Here is a 21,544-nt window from a genome sequence, read left to right on the forward strand (position 1 = left end):
GAGTCATGAAAGTTCGAAACTATAACTTAAAGCATATCTTCTATAGATTTGTGAAGTTCTCTTTTACTTCTCGTGATGGCCACACTTACATTAGTAAAAGCACATGAGGGTTTTTTAGCATGCGAAATGAAATATTTAATTTTTCATGAGATTTTTTTAATATGAGATAATAATTTAATTATCCAAGTATAAAAAGATTGAAGTTAGAGTTATATTTAGTTATATATTTTGTAGTTCTTTTTATAACTCAGAATGTATTTTTTTTAAAATGTTGTTTATAGTTTATACATTCAACTATTAAAAATTAGTGATGTCATCCAATTTGTTATTTGACTAAAACATTATGTCGTGGATGTATAATCACATCATATGTATACGAGCTACTAGAAGTTATTAGGGAAAATTTTATATATGGCAAACTTATTAGATGAAATAATATTAAATGAGTATAGTTTACCTAATTACATTCTATAAGTATAGTTTAGGTTTTTAGGTATTTAATTTTGTATATAATGTTTTTTTTGTTTATAATTTATAAAAAAAAATAAATTAAAAGTGAATTGTAACTGTAGCATTAAACAGGTAACAATAAATTTAGACGTTCAAAATTAAATTTTTTTTCAAAAAAGAATCCTACAGCAATTGAAAGACATTAATTATACAATTTTCTCTTGTATATACAAATTTGGATGTATGTGTCGTCGTTTGCGGATTGAGATTTCTATACATTCGTAGCGTAATTATGTATATGATTTTCTGGCTTGTTTCTTGATAAAAATAATTTGAATATATGGATTGTATACGTTAATTTATATATTTTAGTATTTATATATAAATTACTGCAATAATGTAAATATTCAAAATGTATATTAATTTTGTGTATACGAAGGCGTGTGAAAAAATTGTATATATTTATGAAATTTGAGTATTATGTTTGGTTTTATTACCTGCAATATTGTTGTATCAGATACGTTTTGTGTTTTCTAATATTCATATACAAAAACTGCAGTAATGTATATATTGAAATGTATGTATTATATACAAAACTGTATGAGACAATTATATACAGGTGATGAGATTTTATTTTTTTAGATGCAGTATTTGTATATAAGCAAACCAAGGCCAGTGTAATGTAATTTTGTTATTACTGATTAAATTGGTTATATTAAAATGTTATGTCAATTGTATATACGATATTTGTAATTGTTTTGAAATAAAATTTTGTTTGTAAATTCTACAGATAATGTGTTCATTAGCTATTTTGGTTATGCATTTTGAAAGATGGGACGATACAAATAGTTACGTTGATTATAGAGGGTATAGTGTTTAAGGAACAAGCAACATTTCTTGAGTTTTATACAACAATTTCCACACAGATTGGTGTTGATATGAATAATAAGATATTGAAGATTAAATATAAGGTTGAAGAAAGCAATAAACCAATGGTTATAATATCTACAAACTATTTTTCTGGTATTAGTATGTGTAGATGAATATGACACTTAAACATGTCAATATACAACTGTCCAAACAACTTTGTATATACTACATTAATATACAAGCTTAATATATACTTAACTTCAGTTGTTTGTATATAACTACTAAAATATACAAATTATAATAAACAATTATAAGTCATAAAGATAACTAAATACGCTTGACCTTTGTACACATATACCAACTATAATTACAAAACATATATAATGGGGAGCCTTTAATATACAATTCAACACTACACCAATTAACTTAGTATACAGGTCATTATATACATAACTTAAATAATTTGTATAAACTAATCAGAATATACAGATCCCAATAAACAATTACAATATAATTTAGGGGTAAACTATACATCTACTTAAAGTACTTTTTTATGTCTTTCGTTTATAGAATTACTAAGGAAATATACATATGTCTTTCTTGTATTAAACATGCAATATACTATATTCAATTATGTGAATATACAAAAATTACTTAAACAGACAATTTTAAGTATATTGGCACATAAGTAACAAAATATTCTATCTAAAATTATGTCTTAAGCCACTATCTCACGATTCTGATATTCCTCGGTTCCGTGAATTTCAAATTCACTATCCTCTGTCACTGGTTATTGCTTTCCTCTTTGTACCTCCTTTGACAATTTTAATGCCGCTAGCTATGACGTTGTCAATAACTTTTTGAACTGCCATTGGTTCATTTTTTTTCTTGGATCTCAATACTTCCATTGCTTGTTCATCTTGAACATGTTTGGATTTTGCCATAGACCCTACATTAACCTCAAAATTTTGAGTTAAACCCATTGAAAACGAGGGTAAATTGTCAACAAAATTGACATGCAATGGCATACCTCTGGTATTCCTCATAGATTGAGATGATTCATCAATTCTGATTTTGAAGAACTTATAATATGATAAGAACGATCGATTATTTTAACAAAAAAATATGAAAAAACTAAAAAGCACAATACATATACAATTGTTGAAGAAGGAAAAAAATAAAAAAAATGAATTCACGGCTAGATTTTGGCGTTTACCTGTGAAAGTAGAAATCAATATCGGAGGGAGAAGTGAAATTTTTGCCAATTTGAATTTCAAAATCGGATAGAAGGAGTGATTATAGGAGAAAGAGGTGGATAGGAATAAAAGAGATAACATTAATTTGTATAAAATTATATACAATATCAAAATAAAAATTTTTTACGGTTGGTTAAAATATAGGTGGTGGGTCCCATTAATTATGACAAAAAAAAAACAAAAAACAACAACTACAATTATATAAATAAATAAATTAAACTATACCCTTATTATATAATTCCATAAGGATGTTTGTCATCCCATGTAATTTTCCCTATAAACTATTGCAAATATCTTTTTCGGTTTATTTGAAAATTTTTATGTTAGAAGTTGAAGATAGAATTGTATTTAATTATATTTTTTTCAAATAATATTTGATTGTTTGAAGTTTGAACATATTTTCCCTAAAAAACATGAAATATAATTTAATTACCATTGTTTTTTAAAATAAAAAATTAGATAAAATATGCACAGTGAAATAAAAAAAAAGTATTATTTTAAATATAATTTATATTTTTGAAATTTTCATAGCAAAATAAAAAAATCTTGATCAAAGAGGTGTTTGTAGAGGGTAGTTGTGTCTTTTCATGAATGGAGTCAACACACTCATTAAACAATCAGTGGCCTTTCTTTCTCCTACTGAAAAGTTAAAAAAAGTAGAACAGCTTTGTGCTCCGCCATAGTGCCGTACATTCAGCTCCCCTTCAATATTCATCCATTTTAGTTCGCTTCATTCAGCCTTTTGAGAGATCTGAAAATTCAATGAGGCTCTTCGTTTGAGCGATTTCGAGTATCAAACATCTTCTGATTGAGTTCATATCAAATTATGAAGCTTTGAATTTGATTACCTAGTGTTAGTATTATTTGTGTCTTTCTTATTTTGCTGCATCGCCATTGTTCCTTTTTACCCGTTTAATGTTCATGTTCTTCTTCAGTAGTCTTACATTATTGTTATGCTGTTCAACAGGTTTAATTTACTTTATTTGAAGCAAGTATGTTTATGGAATAAAATGGTCCTGAATAGAGCAGAGCAGAGTGGATACAAAGGAATGAAAGAAATTTAAGATTCATTAGCTTGTATATGATCAACAGCTTTAACATTTATGTCATAATTGACGTTAGGATCTTACATTATGGTTATGCTGTTCAACAAGTTCAATTTAATTTGTTGAAGTAGTATGTTTATGGAACGAAATAGGCCGGATAGAGGAGAGTGGATACAAAGGAATGAAAGAAATTTATGATTCATAGCTTGTATATGATCAATAGCCTATAACATTAATGTCATAATTGACGTTAGGATCTTACATTATGGCTATGCTATTCAACAGGTTTAATTTAATTTGTTGAAGTAGTATGTTTATAGAACGAAATAGGCCTGATAGAGAGAGTGGATACAAAGGAGTGAAGGAAATTGAAGATTCATAGCTTGTATATGATCAATAATGTTTAACATTAATGTCATAATTGACTTTAGGATCTTACATTATGGTTATGCTGTTCAACAGGTTTAATTTAATTTGTTGAAGTAGTATGTTTATGGAATGAAATGGGCCTGATAGAGGAGAGTGGATACAAAGGAGTGAAGGAAATTGAAGATTCATAGCTTGTATATGATCAATAATGTTTAACATTAATGTCATAATTGACTTTAGGATCTTACATTATGGTTATGCTGTTCAACAGGTTTAATTTAATTTGTTGAAGTAGTATGTTTATGGAATGAAATGGGCCTGATAGAGGAGAGTGGATACAAAGGAATGAAGGAAATTGAAGATTCATAGCTTGTATATGATCAATAGTATTTTGACATTAATGTCATAATTGACTTTAGGATCTTTGAAGAAAACTAATGTAGCTTGGAAGTGTACCTTGATTTCTGATAAGTCCCGGAGATCATATCATTACTTGAAACTGGTTGAGTATGGATATTTCTCGTTGGGTAACTTGAGAAATAGTATCCTTTGTGTATCATTCTCTTGCTTTAAGTTAATGTAATTGATGGAAACTTAAGTTCTTTCATAGGTTAGAGAGAGGGCCAGTTTCTAAAATGTCAGTTTATAGTTTGAGGGTCCATCACATTAGAAGTTAGCTTTAGCTAATAACAGAAATAACTAATCTTATGTTGACCAATAAGAGTTTAGCTCTGAATGTACTTATATATCAAAACCAAGTAACTAATGAACCAAGTCAGAATAAGTGCAGTTCCACAACAAACTATTATGTCGGAGTTATGCCATAGAACTTTCATGTAAACAACCCCAACAAGATTGGGATTGAGTTGTAGTAGATTGATTGATTGATGTCATGTTTGTGGAATTGGCCCTTTTATAAATTAGTGATCTCTTGACAGGAAGATATGGGCACAAGCACATTACCAGATGCATTATTTGGATCTGTTCAACAGCACACTATTATTTCTTCACGCAGACACCATGACCCTATTCGATTTTTTGCTGTTAAGTCGCATTCCACGATCTATAGAAGGCGTTCTGTTGGGAAAAGGTTTGATATTATTGTACTGTACAAAGTTTAAAACTTCTGTGATGCAAATAAGGTTAATGGTGACGGTCTTATTATTTCAGAGTTCTGTTCGCGGATGCCTGCCTCTGCAAACCAAGACATGTTGTTTTCTCGAGCATGGTTTACATTTCTATGCTTTCTATCAGTATCATTTTTTTTTATTAAACTGAGTTGGGCATTGCCGTATTGGCAACTACTACGATTGAAACTTACTTTGTTACTTCAGGATGATTCAACTGAAGCTCTCACAGATGATGAGGATGGTGATTCATTAGGGAGGAGTAAAGTAGTAGGGATTGATGATGATGAACTGTTGGCAACTAGGAAATCTCTCTCTGATGTTCAAGCCAGAAATAAAACCATTGAAAAGGAAAGAGATCAATTGATTGAAAAGGTAGCTCGGTCTGAGGCTAAACAGAAGGAGTATTTGTCCACCGTAATGCATGATAAGGATTTGGCCATATCAGAACTAGAGTCAGCCAAAGCTCTATTTAACCGTAAGCTAGAAGAGTCTTTGGAGGAGAAATTTAACTTGGAATCTAAGTTGGTCCTGGCAAAACAAGATGCTGTTGAACTTGCAGTTCAAGTTGAGAAGCTTGCTGAGATTACTTTTCAGCAGGCAACTTCTCACATACTCGAAGATGCACAATTACGAGTTTCAGCTGCTGAAGCTTCTGCAGCAGAGGCAGCTTTTCAAATTGAAGAACAAATAAGGACTGCCTCTGACGGGGCCATAACCTATGTTCTACAACAGTCTAAAGATGCCATAGAAAAGGCTTTAGCTGTAGCTGAGTCATCTGGAGACCATACAACAAATGCCATGGCTGCATTTGTAGATAATATGGATCGGGATGATGAGATCGTAACAGTCCAGTCCCAGAATATCAAGTTAAGCAACACTGTGAATGACTTGGAGTCTCAATTACTGGTTAACAGAAATGAGATTGACAGGGTGAAATTAGAGCTAAAGCAAGCACGCAAAGAAGCAAAAGTATACGAAATCCGTGCAAATGATGTTGAGAAGTTATTGCTTGAGTTTCAGGAATCAAGCAGAAAAGCAGCTCTACAACAGGAGGAGGAAATAAAATCATCATTAGAGAAAATGAGAAAAGATGCTATGGAGAAAAAGAAGGCAGCTTCAAAGGCATTTAAGCTTGAGCTAGAGAGGATGAAGACTGCCATTGAAGCAGCAAAAGAAACAGCACGTTCACAAGATGAGGCATACACGCGACGATGTGAAGCACTGCAGAGATCTTTAAAAGCAGCTGAAGCTGCTTCAAAAACATGGAGGCAAAGAGCAGAAATGGCTGAGGATTTGTTACTAAGGAGAAGTTGTTCAGAAGAAGGGGATGAGGAAGCTATTTATCGAGTTAACGGTGGAAGAATAGATTTTCTTATGGATGATGATTCACTGAAATGGAAACTTTTAACTGATGGCCCTCGCAGGCCAACACCTGAGTGGATGGCACGGAGGATACGCTCTATCCGTCCCAGGTTTCCACCCAGGAAAACTCATGTATCCGAGGTCATGACATCAGGATTTAAAACTTTGGACTTGCCTAAACCCGATGAAGTATGGTCTATTGCCCAAGAAAAGCTAAAGGAAGGAGATGCGCTCGTTGAGCATGTGATTGAGAAAGAAGTTATTGAAAAGAAGAGGAAGGCTTTGGAACGTGCTCTTCAACGGAAGACAGTTAAATGGCAAAGAACTCCAGAAGAAACAAAATTAGGTGCAGCTATTCATGTCGGATGATCTTACTTTATTTTACTTGCGAATCAGTGTTTCTAAGCGAAATGCTTAATCATTATAATATGACTTGTTGCATGCAGAATCTGGGACGGGTACTGGACGAGAGATTGTGGTCAGTAATACCAGCTTTCATTTTGATTTGTTTTCTGTATAAAAGTAATTTTATTAACAATAGCAGTACAAGGGGGTACTGCAAAGTACAAAAAGAAGCTGGACAGTATACAAATATTATACAATAGCGGACTCAAACAAGTCCAGAAACTCAGTTGTGCTGAATACAGGATTTCCACTATGCCAATACTCTCTGTAAACACTTGTATCTTACATAGGAAATCATCTCTTTTTTCCCTAGAAACATCTTCTATTTCTTTCTCGTGATACTTCCCAAATGATGCATAAAGTTATCAATTTTCATATCTATTATCTTAAAATAAAATCCTTTAAGAATATTTTACTGTCTTGAAAAGTTATATGGAACCACGTTTATTCTTTGCAAAAAAACTTAAACTCTTTGCAAAACAACCTTTTCTCTGTTCTATTCAAGATGAACAAGGAAGCTATTATGCACGACATATTTCCCAAAGAGTAAAAGAATCATTTTTTTTATCGCTTTTCTCAATAACCAAAGTTAAACTAAGATGTTCAATTTGGTAGGAGGAAGTTATATACTTTGTGTTTTAACTGTTAATTATCATTATTATTATTATTGTTGTTGTTGTTATTATTGCTTTTATCATCATTATTATTGTTATTACTGTCATTGTCATCATCATTATCACGACCACCAACACTACCACCTCCACAATTTCCATCATCATCAAATGGCTAGAAATTCATTTCAAGGCTTTCAAAACTTCTATGAAGCTCTTGTTGCAGTCAATGTTTATCTGAAATTCTCATTCTCTTCCAGGGGCTTCCCTTAGGACACCTGTTTCTTCATTGGCATTACATCACTATCATTTCTATTGCTCTATTTCTTTTTACATGTGGGTCTCTTGTTTTTCAATCCTTAGTAGCTATTAAGCTCTTTTAATTTTGAAGTTCCAAGGTTTCAATTGGGAAAGCTGGAGAAGACAGTGGTATCTTGAGCTTGCTAATAAAGCTGCTGATTTGTCCCGCTGCGGTATCACATCGGTTTGGTTTCCACCACCAACAGAATCAGTTGCTCCTCAAGGTTTTGACCTCTTTGATCAATTTTAGCTTTTGAAGCCAAAGGGAAATTGCTAATAGCAACATATGTTTCTCAATTTATATCCTTTTACAGATGATTATTCTTACATCATCTTGTTATTTCTTTCAAAAGAGTTGTTAATAATTGAACAATCTTCATGAAAACTGAATGTTTTAGATGGGGCGAAAAATGCTCCGTAACCTTCTGAATTAACTACCTCATATACAAAAATATAATTAAATAACTTCACATGAAAAAAAAATCCTCATCAAAAAGATTTGGTTAAATAAATTTCAGGGTGCGTTGTTCTGTTGTAAATAACACTGGATTATTGCAGGTTACATGCCTTCTGATCTTTACAACTTGAATTCTGCTTATGGTTCGTTGGAAGAGCTTAAAGGCTGTATAGAAGAGATGCATAACCAAGATCTTCTGGTCTGTATCAAATTAGTGATTAACTTGTTATTCCTTGCATTTTTAGTCAAATATCTTGTATTCAGACAGTTACCGTGATCCTTTAGTTCAGCATTACATCGTTCTTCTCATGTATTCTTTTTGCATGAACAGAACGTCAACGCAGCTTGAGAATACATGTTAGTTGCTTGCAGTTATGTTTTAGCTTTCGCTAACTAGTAACATATGTCTGTTGCTAAGGCATCAAAATAAAATTTGCTATATTTCTGCTACTAGTGCATATCATGTAATTTATTACAGCAAAGTGGTAATTTTTGAATTATGTAGAGATTATTAAGCTACTGATAGGCGCAGAACAATGTGGTTTATCTTATAGCTGTTCTGCTTGTGTTTCCAGGCCTTAGGAGATGTTGTTTTGAACCATCGATGTGCTCACAAACAGGTAATCATTTTCTAAACTACAGTTCTTTTTTCATAATATATCTGAGATTTTGTTAGCTTTGTTTTGTTTGGAAATAAAACGTTTATGAAGGAACCTTTCAGCTCTAGAAGCATGTTGTTACGGTCCCCCGAAATGGATCTAGTTACGGGACGCTGCAGCCTGCAATATGAAATCAAATGTTTTTTTTCCACAATCTATATTGCTAGTTCGTTAAGAAAGAAGTTGCAATCTCGAGATAAAGTACTTAAAACTGAAATGATTTTCTGTTCAGATGTCATGCGATACACATAGAGTTCAAATACAATACTAATAAGTAACTACCATTAGAAACTAGGACATGGCTTCCTAATATTACTGGAATGAGAAAACGCAGTTCAAATACAATACTAATAAGATAACTGCTATTAGAAACTAGGTCATGGCTTCCTAATATTACTGGAATGAGAAAATGCAAACTACTACAAAGAAATAACTACTATAGGAATGAGAAACTGCAAATAACCACTACAACGAAATACCTACTTCAAATAACTACCACAGTAAACTGTTGGGAGACTAAGGAGTGATAAACAAGTATGAGTTGTTTGGAAGTCATTCTTCGAGTACGTTTCCATTTTTCTTGCTGACAGTGATTTAAATATCATTTAACACAGCATTGTTAACTGTTAAGGTTGTCCAAGTTGTTCAATGTATATAGTTTGCTTTATCTATTACAAAGGTTTTTGTTCCATAATTGCCTATATCCTCTCTGTATGTCTGTATGAAAGAACATATTTGTAAATTAACATTGCCATCTCTACCCAATTTTTTGTGGATGTGTAATTCATCTGCTCCTTGAGATTGTACGTTTTGTATGAAAAAAATATAGAGACTGCTCTGGAGTAGTCACAGATGAACTAACAGGTGTAATAACCCTTTTGACTCAAACTTATACTGCAAGTCTCGATGGATCTCTCACCCGATTGGCTGATTGTAGAGTCCGAATGGTGTTTGGAACATTTTTGGAGGCAAGCTTGCATGGGGACCTGAAGCAATTGTGTGTGATGACCCAAATTTTCAAGGCCGTGGAAATCCTTCAAGTGGTATAAATTTTTCTCCATGATACATAAATGCTCCATATGATATGGGGTCTGTTTGTACATATCACGTGCTTTATTTCCAGATGTGAAAAGGTTTATATAATATATAAGAACATTAACATATTAGAGAATTGCTATAACTTCATTTGTGCAATCTTAATGATAATTTATGGAGATACGCTTCCAGTGTTTGATATTCACTTAGTTGTTTATGCAACTGAACAACATACTATCTTTCTGTCACATCAGTCTTTGAGTAAAGCAACTACCACAGTTATTCTGTTAATGGGATCCTGTTTGCTGAACATTGTAAATGCTTGTGTTCTTTTAAATTGTCTAAATCTTTGCTCATATACAATTCTTATTTGGGCCTTGAACCATGAGTTTTTTTATTATGTTAAGGACTCGGCAAAATATTCTTATATTGTCACATCTTTCCATTGTACTTTCATTTCTGATAACACCAATGTGTATAGCTTCTGCTCATATTTATTTAGGTATTTGCAAGATTTGATATGCTTATGACAGTGTAGCATGGTGAAGGCGAAGAATTATCTAGAGTTTAGTCCAGTTTTGGTGTTTAACTTTTTTGAGTTTCCAGGATTCTCTCTAAAATGTTGTTATTCGAGGAAAGGATCAAAATAGTCCATCTTCTTTGGGTTAAGGCTCAAAGTGATCCTTGAGTTTTCACATGGAGCACTAATAGTCCCTCATATTTGCAATATTGGGGCACTTTTGGTCCTCCTTCAAAATTTTACCTATTTTTTGCATTGATTATCCATAACCTATGTATGGGATGTTCAATCGTCATTTTATATATTTAATAGCAATAACAAATCCATATCAAAGAATGTTAGAAGAAACACAATTTGTTTTGTTTAGTAGAAATCATATTACAGGTAAAGTCGAGAGGTTCATCACGATAATTTACGTGCAGTAGTATAATTTTTTCTTTTCCTCCAAAGTCATATGTTAAGATGTTCTTAGTTTAGCTGCAGTAATATTTCTAGTGAACAAAATAAGGTGTTTTTCTTATCACCTTCTCTCGGATAGAGTTATTATTTCTATTAAATATATAAAAAGACGATTGGACATCCCTTATATAAAATCTTGGACAAAATTAATGTTAAAAAATAGGCAAAAAATTTTAGGATAAGACCAAAAGGGCACCAATATTGCGAACATCAGGGACTATAAGTGCTCCATGTGAAAACTCAAGGATCATTTTGAGCCTTAACCTAAAGATGAGGGATTATTTTGAGCCTTAACCTAAAGATGAGGGATTATTTTGAGCCTTTCCTCTTGTTCTTCACCTGCATCAGATTTGATGAGCTTCATAGACTTCTGAGAATAGACAATTAGTGTTTCCTCTTATATGATTTTTCTGCTTACCCCTTCTTTATCTGTGTTTGAAGTGTAGGTGATATATTTCATGCCGCACCAAATATTGATCATTCCCAGGAATTTGTACGACAAGATATAAAAAAGTGGCTAAATTGGCTCCGAAATGATGTTGGTTTTGATGGGTGGCGCCTTGACTTTGTGAGGTGAAGTTGTAATGCTTGTTGGTTTTAATACTATTGAAATTAGTACTTTGGTCTTCCATTCAAAATACAAGTTCAAGTGTCTGTAAACATATTGACCTTGCATCATACTGGTTAGAAAATTTGAGAAATTAGAAGAATAAAAGTAGAAGTGTTTGGTTGTAATATGTGGTTCTACTGCATCTCCTGCTTGTTCTTTATTCTACTAGCTTTTCCTTTCTGAAATTTGATAGGGCCAGCTGTCAAATTTTTCTCTATTTCTGTCTGCCTGCCTTTGTTTCTGACTCCCTTAAATGGATGGTGGAAACTAAATGAAGATAAGGTGGAAAGTTGTAGTCATATGTTCGATTCCTCATGAAGAATTCTTGAAAATAGTGATCATATATCGTACATCAGATCTCTTGTAGAGCTATTTTTCATACTAATTTTGATCTCCATTGTAATTCATTATCCTTTAGTTATCGCCTAAGAACCAATGTTGTGGCCAGAATGAAAATGTATGGGCCACTTTGAATGAGATGTTAGGAAGAAACTGACATGGCACCGTTATTAATTAATTTCTGGAGTATTTAACTTCTATTTCCGTAGATACTCTGTGATAGTTAAAAGCTGGATGATCTACTCAATCCTTGGAATCTTTCTGCTTGGTAAAACGACTTTTATTACATGTAGTAATACAGGCGCTTTGTTGTCCACAGGGGCTTCTCAGGAGCATATGTGAAAGAATATATAGAAGCATCAAATCCAGCATTTTCTATTGGCGAGTATTGGGATAGTCTCGCTTATGAAGGTGGAAATTTGTGTTACAACCAAGGTGAGATCCATTTAAATGTAACCGTAGATTTGACTATTTGGTCAGAAATATTTTGACATGTGTGGTGCACAGCGTTAGGTTGTGCAACTGATTTTCTCATTTTCTGCAAATTCTTTTAAGTTGGAATTTTGCAATCTGTTCAAGCAAATAGCCAAAGGTGGTTTTTCTCCAGCTGTGTGCTAGCCACTGTTCATTTCTCTCCTCTGTTCATCGTTTGTACTGTTTAGGCGTGTCAATGTCCTTAAACATTGAGAGGCTAATCCCACTATGTGGAAATCCACCAGTTCCTTATGATAGTAGATTTGTGTTGTTCTGACTTCTGATGCATCCAGATGCCCATCGCCAACGCATAATTAACTGGATCAATGCTACTGGTGGGAGCTCTTCAGCATTTGATGTCACAACAAAGGTACTTCTATTAGAACATCTTTTGTTTGTAGATTTCTGTATCATACTCCAAGACCAAGAATTATCCCACTGACCTGGGAAATAATAGTTCCCTGTAATCTATTGTCCCACATAATCTACTCGTTAATAAATCAACCTTTAATAATCAATTCATGCTAAGATATCTATAGGTAAATATTTTCATCCTCCTGATTTAGATTTAAATTGCTTCTTCATACTAGTGTAGAAAGGTTTTAATGAGCTTTTCAACTTGTTGGTGAATGATATTTTTCTGGCAGGGTATACTGCATTCTGCTTTGCATAACCAATATTGGAGGTTAATTGATCCTCAAGGCAAGCCAACCGGAGTGATGGGATGGTGGCCCTCACGTGCTGTCACATTTTTGGAGAATCATGATACTGGATCCACACAGGTCCTCTCTCTTTCTTGCTCTAACAAGCGCACACACAAACATACAGATGTACATGCCTACTTGTGCTCTCACTCATTCAGTGAGACATGCTACAACTTAAATGCACTGCCATGGAGGTTGAATATGTCAACATTCACCTTTATAAACCTCTGTTCAGAGTTTTTGGCCAAAAGATAAAGTAGATCCGTCTGGTTTGCCTTCCACTTTCAAAAATCTTAACAAATTTGGTCCCAAATTAAATTGTCATTTTCGGATAAAGAGACTGTCATGCAAGCAGCACATGAGCACTCTTCTTCTTCTGCTTTGGTTTCTTCTCTTTCCATCTCGGCTCGCAGAATAGAAACAGTATCAGCTTCTCCCACCATTCTTCTTAACTGCCAGCATGATTCAACTGTTCCAACAACAAATCAATCTCCTGTAGCTGGTATATTGAGGGATGAAGCCGAAGGTTCAGGATAACCATAAGTGGGATCTCCATAGTCCATACTCCATCATAAAGAAACTTAAGACCTCATGTCAGAGACATGGAAGTACCAAGGCAGCCTTCTCATACAAGTTAATATAAAAGTCGCCTTTCACGGCCCAAAGTCTGAAACTTAAGATAATAGTTTTATGCGTAACTAATACTATTTCCTTCTTCATTACCTTGGTCAGAACCCTCTGATTGTTGCAAACACCCGGGATGATGATCTCAGGAAGCATGTGAAATAGGAGGAGCTGAAAGACATTGAAAGCGAACACCTTAGGAATCCAAAAGTTCTGAATTCGCATGCCAAACATTTATCAAACCTTACAAAACCAGACTGTTGCATGTCAGCGCATGTAAAGGATCCACCTTCACGTGTCAACAACTCCAATGTGAACAATGAAATTTAGCCTCATAAAATGACTTTTCTGAAACCTTGGTGTGTCCCAGAGGCATGTGTAATGTTTCTCACTGGGGAAAAGGAGCATGAGGATGGGAGAGGCAGAAGTTCTCCTGGAAAAGGGGAAATTCACATGAGGTGCACATGACAGTTCTGTTGAAGTTTGACGGAATGTTAAGGTCTTTGCAAAAAGAACTAAATTTTTGGAGATGGAGATGTTATCTGTTAATTATAATTTTAGAGGGAACCACTCAATCTTTTGGCCAACTTGAGGAATGTTTCTGGTAAAATTTTGCTTTGTTCATGGAACACCAAAATCTTGGGGTATTCTGTAGTGTATGTTCCAAATATATATTCTGATAAAATAATTTTAGATTTTCATATCTGATCCATAAACTCTCATGTGCAGTTTTATACTCGCATTTGTTGTTGGAAATCTAATAAACGGAGTAGTGAAGCATGAGATTCAGGCTTGAGGGATTTAAAATTCTGAACTTTAAGCTCACCAAGTGATAATGTTTAGTCTATGATGTTGCATACCAAAACAAAACTTGGCGGAAGGATCTATTGAGCATGGATCAGAGTTAGTACCCTAGCTAACCGAGACATGTATTATGGAAGTGCTAGCTAGCATTTAAGGCTGACTTGATTACCGTCTTATATCTTGGCCTAAATCATTTGATACTTGCCCCCCCTCCCCACACACACACATACACACTCACACACGCAACCCTACTGCCTCCCTCACATATAGTGGCAGATCTAAGGGTAATTTTTATTTTTGAATTCCTTGATGTGAGAAACACAATAAGTGTAGCGGCTAGGCAATTCAGAAATTGCTTTAGGTTGCAAGTTCCTCCAAGTGTGACATTCTTATGTTCTTTAATCTCCTTGTTAGAATTTCTGGATCCGTCATTGCTCATATATGCTCCCATGTTTTTCTTACTAATTTTCGATTGCATTGTCCAACATTTGATGTATGTGCCTTCTATCCAACTTAAGTGTTTTACCTTGTTTTAAGAAATGGATCTTGGACCTAACTCAACCCCAAAAAGCTAGCTCAAGAGGTGAGGATTGTCCAAGTTACAGAAAGAGACGACAGATCCCTTTTACTGCTGATGTGGGACCCCCCCCCCACACGCACGCACACACACCATACAGAGACACACACACACAGGGGCTAGACATCTGGAGCATGCCAATTTTAATACGGGGATCCAACATCGGGAAATACCATGTTAAGAAATTGATCTTGGGGCAAACTCAACCCCAAAAGCGAGCTCACAGGGTGGGGATTGTCCAAGCAAAATAAAGAGACCACCCATCCCTTTTATCACCGATGTGGGATTCGTCATACCTTGAAAGCAGAGTAATTCCACACGAATCTTTCTTTGTGACTGGGGCCTAATGAAACTTGTTAACTTGATTTTTTCACATACAATTTCAATGGTAGAGGTCAATTATCAGAGTTAAGTTTGCAGAGTACGTAACGATCTTCAGTTGATCTATTGTACATTAGGTATCTGAAGTGTCTTTAGCAAATTTCATAGTTATATCTGAGCTATAATTTTTTTTAAGTGACTTGAATATTAGTTGCCATGGACTATTAGAGATGAGCCTAAATGGACAGTGAGAATTCATATAGCCGACTTCAACTTGCTTTGAGGAGTGTTTATTGTTTGTATGTACTATTTAATTGTAATTTTTATCTGCTTCGTGAGCTGATACGTAATTTGCTTTCATGCATTTACTCACTGATTGCTGCAAATCGGATAATGTTATTCTGATTTAGACATGTTAATACCAAACATCTTATCATGTAATAACAAATAATATTCCTTTCTTTCAGGGCCACTGGCCATTTCCTCGGGACAAGCTTACTCAAGGATATGCGTATATTTTAACCCACCCTGGAACGGTAATCTTTGTTTTCTTTGATTTTTGTGGTAGATCTTTAAGTAGGAGAAGAGAAAAAATTGTTCTCCGAAGTAAATTGAGTAGCTAAAGCTCCCTTGTTTTTCTTTTACCAAATATCCTTTAGTTTCCTTTCACCCTTGTCCTACATTAGTAGCTCTCAAAAACTAGAAGGGCCTAGTGAGATCCAAACTGAGTACTAGATGAGTGTGCTAGCGGAACTGTGGACTCCTTACACACGTCAATGAGCTCTTTAACTTATGTTGTTTTGCTATAACCTAGTCTTACTAGCTCCTAATTCGTTATTGCAGCCTGTAATATTTTACGATCATTTTTATGAATTTGGAATCCGTGATGTCATAAATGAGTTAATTGAGGCACGTAGACGAGCTGGAATCCATTGTCGTAGCCCGTTAAAGATATATCATGCAAATGGTGATGGTTACGTTGCACAGATTGGAGATACTCTTGTGATGAAACTTGGTCATTTGGACTGGAATCCTTCCAAAGAAGTTCATTTGGATGGTACCTGGCAGAAATTTGTTGATAAAGGACCAGAATATCAAATATGGCTAAGGCAATAATACTACATATATTATTCTGGACTTGCATTGTTTTTATTGGTATTCTGTCTATATATATGCTTTTATGTTGTAACTATAATACATCATACCTCACATCAGAGATTTTGAATTCCTGCATCAGTAAATGAGAAGAATAATAAAAAATAACTGATGCTGGGGTGGGCCTTTCATTTGACAATGGCTATTTATGATGTTATTGATTTGTATTCGTGCATTATTATATCATTTGTCATTTTGTTGCATAAACAATCTATACATTAATATCATTAACTAATAAAACTGTGTTTTATCAGTTTAAGCTTTTAGATGAGATAGTTATACATTAAAACATGGTATCAGCGGTTCTACTATCGAATCTAATGTCCATTTGAACTTATTGACATACTTTATATTATTGTTGTTGATTTCTAGTCTATCTCTAGAATAATAAGTTTATTATTTCTGGTACACAAACTTTATTTTTGATATATCAGCTGGGGCATTATTTTGGATGTGATCTCTTTGTTTATTAATGGTAAAGATGTCGTTACTCTGTTTGGACTTCAACCCCACATTAAATTAGCCCCAAATAAGAAGAAACTTGACTATTAAATACTGAAAAATTATTGTAGTCTAGTGTAACAGAAATGGTACAAGATTCCTCAACTTCAATTTCATACACAAAACACCAAAGTTGATAATTATTGGATTTAACTTATGTGATATGATATACTATATGATAATTGTTAACAGTAGTCTCTTATTATCTTATTCTTCGATTTTGGTATTACATGTTATTTCCTTTGTTTCAATTATCGTGTTATTTGTATTACTAAAAATGGTCCAAATTTGTCGTCCGTTAATAGTTAAACCATATAAATTTCCAACTCTCTCCACCAAAATGTACACCTAGTTATCATTTGAACATCAAAGATTAGGAAACAAGAATGAGCAAACTACACATATTGATAATACCATATCCAGTACAAGGCCATGTTATTCCCTTAATGCAGCTAGCTCAGTCCTTAGCTAAATATGGCTTCAAGATCACTTTTGTCAACACAGAGTCCACACGCAAGAGTATTCTGAATTCTTTATCAGGAAAAAATAGTTTGCATGATCAGATTCATCTGGTTTCAGTTCTAGATGAATCGGAATCGGGGGAGGATAAGAATGTGCCAGGTAAATTATCTGAAGCAATCTTTAAAATCATGCCTGGAAAAATTGAGAAGTTGATTGAAGTAACTAATGTATCGGAAGACGAAAGGATTACTTGCATTATTGCTGATCAGAGCCTTGGATGGGCTCTGGAACTTGCAGACAGAATGGGAATTAAGAGAGCAGCCTTCATAACTGCTGCAGCTGCTAATTTGATACTTGGATTTAACATTCCAAAGTTGATTCATGATGGCTTGATTGACAATGATGGTAAGTACTTTTCTATACTAAAAATCTATGTTTGGGTCAAGTCATATTACTGACTTGTGTAAAGATTTTCTTTTTATAATATCGGTGTAGTTTAGTATGTGATATGTTGTATAACGCCTTCCTGAATCCCCTGTGATTACTTTTCCAAACAACTGAAGGGTTCAGCGAAAAACTGTACTGTTATATACATGGTTAATATGATCTTTTATGCATATATACAGTAGATGTTGAACTTCCTTTTAGTTTTGTTCGAGTGTTTTACTTTTTCATATTTTGAACTCCTTAGTGGATCGGACATCCTTATTACTAATTCTTACCAGGTTAACAATCAATACTTATCGTAGACTCATATCATCGGTGCATAAAACGTAAACTCTGTATAAATTTGTTAACCCTATAATGCAGGGACTCCAAGAATAAAAGATCATACTTTTCAGTTTGAACCAACTATGCCAATCATGAACACATCAGATTTACTTTGGACAAGCATGGGGAATTCAACAATGCAAAAAATCATTTTCAACATGTTGGTTCACAACAATAAATCTGTGAAATCAGCTGATTGGCTTATTTGCAACTCAACATATGATCTTGAACCAGGAGCCTTCAAATTAGCACCAGAGATAGTGCCTATAGGTCCACTTTTGTCAAACAACTCACTCGAATCAAACGCGTTGTCACTTGAAGCAGAAACCCTTATTTCTTCTAGAGAATCTCCTGATTCACTAGCCGGATCGTTCTGGCCCGAGGACTCAACTTGTCTAAACTGGCTTGATCAACAGCCATTATGCTCAGTTGTGTATGTAGCCTTTGGGAGCTTCACAATATTCAATGAAACTCAGTTTCAAGAATTGGCATTAGGGCTTGAACTATCAAACAAACCATTCTTATGGGTTGTGAGAACTAATACTCTAGATACTAAAAGTGATATTTTCTTGAAAAAATTTGAAGAAAAAATAGGGAGGCAAAAGGGGAAAATAGTGAGTTGGGCACCACAACAAAAGGTGTTGAGTCATTCTAGTATAGGTTGTTTTGTTAGTCACTGTGGTTGGAATTCGACGATAGAAGCAATGAGTAACGGTGTTCCAATCTTGTGTTGGCCTTATTTTGCTGACCAATTTATGAACCAAAGTTATGTTTGTGATATATGGAAAGTTGGATTAGGACTAAAGAAAGGGGATAATGGGTTTATTAGTTGTGGAGAAATTAAGGTTAAAGTGGAACAATTGTTAGGGAATGATGTATTCAAGAAAAGAGCTATGCAAATCAAGGAAATGAATATGAACTCAGTGAAAGAAGGTGGAAAGTCTCACCAAAATTTGATAAATTTTATTGAATGGATTAAATCATCATAGGAAATTGAAGGAAGATTTGTGTGTTTTTCTGCTTAAATTCATGTATTTTTTTTATGTTGTTGTAAGTGTGGTTTTATCATTTTGTTACCAAGTGTGTTATGTTTTATGTTGGTTAAATACATAAGCAGATACCTAAACTTGTTAGGTTATTTCTCTCAGGTACTTCAACTACGTTATTTTTCTATTAAATCATTGAACTCCCATAATTTGTTCCGTTTAAACAAACACCGTTGTCTGATGTGAAATCAGATTTGTGAGGGGTATTGATAGAAGATACATATGTTGTTCCACAACTCATTAGTCCAATTGATAGTGAAAATGTTCGAGAATAAAATGTCTTTTACTTAAGTCATTTGAACACAGTAGAAAACAATGAGACTAACACGGTTTGTCTTTATTTATTTAATCAAAATTATTACAATTCGAACACAATTGAAGGCATTTACAATAGAAAAGCCGATCAAAATCAACCAACAGTGTTTGAACAAATTATGTGTGGTTCAATGATCAATAGAAAAATGACGTAGTTGAGGTACCTAAAGGAAAAAACCCAACAAGTTTAAAATCTGTTTATGTAGTTGACATTTTATGTTTTTTTTTTTAATTTGTTTCTCAGTTTGTAAACTCATTTGTCCAAGATAGTGTTAGAGTCAACAATGTTAAAAGCACCCATCTTGGACCACATGGCAATAAAAAGGTAAAAATTTTACTCTCTTAATTTTTTTGGACTACTCGTTAATTGTTAATCCGTTCATTCATTTTTATTTGTCATATTAAATTTTTTGAGAGGTAATTTTTGATTAATTTTCAAAGTTTAATTAGATAACATTATTTTGATATTAAAAATAAAAAAATTTAGATATTCAAAAACTATATAAAAGTACTATAAATTTCAATTTTTTGCATATCAATATAATGAAAAAATACATTGTAAAATATTAGTCACAGTTTTTATAATTTGATACTACAAAAGAAAACTATGACAATTAAAAGTGGACGAATTTAATGTCTTTTGAGATAAGTCAAAAATCCATAATAGAGTCTGATAACAACAATCAAATTAATTATTATCATGCATAAAAATACTAAATTACTTGGTAGAAAAGATAGAAAAATCGTCACAAACCTCCCTAATTTCTTTCAAAGGCCGATTGTAGTTTTTGTTGTGTCAAAGATAATCCTTTTGCTTTAATTTATGTTTCACTTATTTTTTACCTATTTAATTTGAGCCTCACATTATTATATTAAGACAAACAAACCAAAAAATATTAAAGGAAAGAACTAATATTTCTGTTCTCCATTTAATTTATAATTAGTACTCAACTTTATTATTGTTCCAATAATTGTCTGAATAAAAGTGATCACCTTTAAGAATTTAACCTAATGTTTTTCCATATAATCTTTTGAATGTTGACGTGTGATATATATGCTTCACATCCACTTTTTTATGTGCTTTTAGTCAATGGACACACTGTAGATGAAATGAACATGTTGAAAATTGAAATTATTGTTGGGAAAGACAAGGCACTAACAAAAATGCCTGACAGGATAACAGCGGAAGAATACCCAAGTCTATACTTTCCCTTTTCGCTTTGAACCAAGAGAAGACAAACAACCACAAGCAATATGATAGTAAGGCAGCAAGTAATTCAACCAAACAAATATAACAAGGCAATAATAAACAAATCACACAAGACACCAAGATTTACGTGGAAAACCCTTCGATGTGAAGAGTAAAAAACCACGGGACCAAAAGCTCCACTATAATCACCAAGAGTTACAATATTGTTCTCCAAAATTGGCCACAAAACAAGTGCCAAACAACGAGCAACAACAAAATAAGATTGCACCAAATCTAGAGAATTAAAGGAGCAAAATCACCAATTTCGCAGCTACTGTTCACGACAGCAAAACTGAAGCTGCAGGCCACCAAATCCAACTCTGTCAGTTCCTAATCAAAGATTGAGATGAATATAATATGCTGTCCAAAAATCAGCTCAATCGGACAAGAAACGAAGCGGGAATCGCAATTTGAAGTTGGCTGTTAGGGCTGAATTTTGACTGCGAAAACTGCTCTCTTTCTCTCTTTTTGGCTGCTGAAAAAACTCTCTGTGTATATGAAAATAAGACCTAAATAGGCTTATATTTGCCTCATAAGAATGGGCCTATGGGCAAAAATGGGTTGGTCCAAATTGGGCTTTTATTTATCCACATAGGAAGGGAAAAAGACCCATAACCCAACAATTCTCCCCCTCACGACTATGTGGAGGAGACCGCCATCCCG

The 21,544-nt window shown here is 33.7% G+C and overlaps 2 protein-coding genes across 3 annotated transcripts; both read left to right on the top strand.

Annotated features, from left to right (window-relative positions):
* The first annotated feature begins 3,206 nt into the window (after positions 1 to 3,206).
* Positions 3,207 to 16,718, top strand: LOC107011043. 2 transcript variants are annotated; one of them, XM_015210358.2, is made up of 15 exons: positions 3,207 to 3,429; positions 4,930 to 5,081; positions 5,162 to 5,219; positions 5,326 to 6,829; positions 6,930 to 6,961; positions 7,891 to 8,023; positions 8,358 to 8,455; positions 8,832 to 8,876; positions 9,853 to 9,958; positions 11,376 to 11,502; positions 12,198 to 12,313; positions 12,646 to 12,722; positions 13,000 to 13,134; positions 15,850 to 15,918; positions 16,226 to 16,718. In XM_015210358.2, exons 2-15 carry the CDS (start codon positions 4,936 to 4,938, stop codon positions 16,496 to 16,498), a joined length of 2,919 nt encoding a protein of 972 aa, XP_015065844.1. In that variant the 5' UTR covers positions 3,207 to 3,429; positions 4,930 to 4,935; the 3' UTR covers positions 16,499 to 16,718. The 2 variants fall into 2 exon arrangements, with proteins under 2 accessions (XP_015065844.1, XP_015065845.1); XM_015210359.2 differs by having other exon boundaries at positions 5,162 to 5,201.
* A 609-nt stretch (positions 16,719 to 17,327) lies between these two features.
* On the top strand, positions 17,328 to 19,418 carry LOC107011044 (UDP-glycosyltransferase 83A1-like). Its single transcript, XM_015210361.2, has 2 exons — positions 17,328 to 17,905; positions 18,311 to 19,418. Exons 1-2 carry the CDS (start codon positions 17,425 to 17,427, stop codon positions 19,258 to 19,260), a joined length of 1,431 nt encoding a protein of 476 aa, XP_015065847.1. The 5' UTR covers positions 17,328 to 17,424; the 3' UTR covers positions 19,261 to 19,418.
* Positions 19,419 to 21,544: the final 2,126 nt, after the last annotated feature.

The sequence above is a fragment of the Solanum pennellii genome, chromosome 2 (genome assembly GCF_001406875.1).
Source record: "Solanum pennellii chromosome 2, SPENNV200".
Classification (NCBI taxonomy): Eukaryota; Viridiplantae; Streptophyta; class Magnoliopsida; order Solanales; family Solanaceae; genus Solanum; species Solanum pennellii.